This window comes from Brassica napus, chromosome C2 (genome assembly GCF_020379485.1).
Source record: "Brassica napus cultivar Da-Ae chromosome C2, Da-Ae, whole genome shotgun sequence".
Taxonomy (NCBI): domain Eukaryota; kingdom Viridiplantae; phylum Streptophyta; class Magnoliopsida; order Brassicales; family Brassicaceae; genus Brassica; species Brassica napus.
Window position 1 is genome coordinate 53,517,003 of NC_063445.1, and position 2,651 is coordinate 53,519,653.

The window sequence follows — 2,651 nt, forward strand, 5'->3', positions numbered from 1 at the left end:
ATGAAACTTGGTGGTAGTTTGCCGTAGTTACCTGCTTGTCTATGAGAAGCATGTCGACATCCATGAGTTGGCCGTATTTCTTAACATTCCTTGCCTCCCAGAAACTGAGTATACGGAAGTGTTTGAACAGTGACCAGCTTTCAAATAGGCAAGAAGAGTAAACTAATTCGCCATTGATGGATCTGAAGTTTGCGAGAGAGAGACCTTCGGGATTTGGTTTCAGTATGACTGTTCATCCCAAGCGACAAAGGCATTTATACGGTAAGCTTTAGTTGATTTTTTTTGGAAGATAGATGCCTGCTTTAATTGGAGAGGAGTGGTGCAGTAGGCGTTATGCTTGAATTAATGTTGCCAATCGTCAATAATCACACCGGTTACAGAAAGGTACGCCGGAGTTAGAGAGATGTGAAGAGACGCAGGAACTTTCTCTGGAGCGACACAAGCAAAAATGAACCAAACCCTAATTTGACCTGGACTTCTTAAAGAATATCAATTTCAGCACCCAAAAAGCCCAAATAAAAAACATAACGGGAGATGCAACTTCAGATTGTTAAAAATACAATACACGTGTCAACAATTGCCCCATGCATATTGCTGAGGTGGCAGCAGGAGGAGAGAACAAAGCCAACTTTATTGTATAAGATATATTATTCCCTCTGTATCATTTATTGGTTTTTAAGATTTTTGCACAAAAAAAAAAAATTTTATGTAATTTATCTTGGTTACATAAAAATAATATTAAATAAAATTAGTTCAACTATAAAAAAAAATATTTTGTAAATGGTAAAAAATTCAAATGACATTAATTTTATTTAAAATATTGAGAAACGTCGAAATAAAATATAAAATTTTAAACACCACCTAAATTGATACGTTTTTAAATGAATCAATCTATTTCTAGTGATACACAAGATCCTGTATGGGTTTTATCTGTATGTATTAAATCCGAAACAAACTTATAAACTTTCCCCAGATTGGGCTTAATAAGACCCAATAGAATTTATACGGCCCATCAAGCTAGATCCAGTAAGAAACGAAACCCTAAAAAACCTTAAAAGTGAGAGCCACATATTCCAGGGTTTTCTCTTTCTTCAAACGCCGCTGCTTAAGAGAGAAAACTCGTTAAACTGATCTCGGAGGAATCGCAGCCATGTCGGAGAAAGCAGTCACCATCAGGACAAGGAAGTTCATGACCAACAGACTTCTCTCCAGGAAGCAGTTTGTGAGTTCCGATCCTTTACCACTGTGATCTTTAGTAAACTATGGAGATATTGATAATCTTAAGTGAGCATATTTCACATAGTGATGGTGCCTTGTGATGCAGGTTATTGATGTTCTTCACCCAGGGAGAGCCAATGTTTCAAAGGTATGAACTTTACTCTCCCCCATTCAAAGCTAATCTTAGCTATGCATTCTTATTTTAATTTTTTTTATATATTGGAGGTTTTAGAAGATTCTGATGTTTTTTTATATATTGGAATATTGATGAAGGCCGAGCTGAAGGAGAAGTTGGCAAGGATGTACGAGGTTAAGGACCCGAATGCAATCTTTGTATTCAAATTCAGAACCCATTTTGGAGGTGGTAAATCATCTGGGTTTGGTTTGATCTATGACAATGTGGAGAGTGCCAAGAAGTTTGAGCCTAAGTACAGACTCATCAGGGTACAATTCTATTTCCCTCTCTGCTCTTTTACTTTTTTTGGGTAGCAGTGTTCTTTCCTCTTTGGTTACTCTATGACAAAGATGTGACAATATTAGAGGAGTTGTAGATCTTTGGAATGTTCATATTAAGTTGATTTGGGTTTGTGATTTTGACAGAATGGACTTGACACGAAGATTGAGAAATCAAGGAAACAGATTAAGGAGAGGAAGAACAGAGCCAAGAAGATCCGTGGTGTTAAGAAGGTGAGAGATCTTAACTCTTCAACCTACATTTTGCAAATTGTTTGTTTTGTGCTCTTATTTTGTAATTAATTGGTTTGTTTTTGTGTGTGTGTGTAGACCAAGGCTGGTGACCCCAAGAAGAAGTGAGGTGTTGAATAGAGCAGCAGGAGCAAGGGTTGTACTCTGCAGTATCCCTTGTTTATGGCCATATTTGCTATTAGTCATCGTCTAGTTCGATTTTGTGCTTGTCATTATCACACTCGTTTTTGTCTCGGTCTGGATTATATGTTTTAAGCATTAGAGAAATGTTAAGATTTTGATGAATACATTTTTTTTTTCAAAACTGTTGTCTCCTTGAAATTTATACAAGGGGGCCTGCTTAATTTGAGTCATACAAGGTTACAGTTTGGTTATTGCAAGTGATCCCTGGTCTAAAACAGTTAAAGACGATCCTAATTTATCTTTGATAGCTTCTTAGATTATCATCATTACTGGCTAAAAAACAATTCCACAGAATATAAATAAAATAATGAAGAGAATTCCATCTTGATTACATAAGATTAGTAATTTAATCAGAGAAAAAGACCATAATGCTTTTTAAATTAAAGAACAGTACTAGAGGTTATCTTGACATTAAACAAATATATTTAGTGTGGTGCATTATTATTTTCAGACTTCGCAATAGGCATAGGCATTCGGAGTCCCAATCGGGTTTCGGTTTAATCCAATCGGATTTCGGTTTTTCGGGTTTATCAAAATCAGTCTTA

General features: G+C 35.9%; 1 protein-coding gene across 1 annotated transcript; it reads left to right on the forward strand.

Moving 5' to 3' along the window:
• Positions 1 to 1,033: 1,033 nt before the first annotated feature.
• LOC111208501 (40S ribosomal protein S24-1-like) lies at positions 1,034 to 2,297 on the forward strand. Its single transcript, XM_022707546.2, has 5 exons — positions 1,034 to 1,222; positions 1,325 to 1,366; positions 1,492 to 1,662; positions 1,819 to 1,905; positions 2,002 to 2,297. Exons 1-5 carry the CDS (start codon positions 1,151 to 1,153, stop codon positions 2,029 to 2,031), a joined length of 402 nt encoding a protein of 133 aa, XP_022563267.1. The 5' UTR covers positions 1,034 to 1,150; the 3' UTR covers positions 2,032 to 2,297.
• Positions 2,298 to 2,651: the final 354 nt, after the last annotated feature.

Coding starts and splice junctions, on each gene's coding strand:
- LOC111208501 (XM_022707546.2), top strand. CDS start 1,151: ATGTCGGAGAAAGCAGTCACCATCAGGACAAGGAAGTTCATGACCAAC. Junction 1,367..1,491: donor GGAGAGCCAATGTTTCAAAG/GTATGAACTTTA, acceptor ATATTGATGAAG/GCCGAGCTGAAGGAGAAGTT. Junction 1,663..1,818: donor CTAAGTACAGACTCATCAGG/GTACAATTCTAT, acceptor TGATTTTGACAG/AATGGACTTGACACGAAGAT.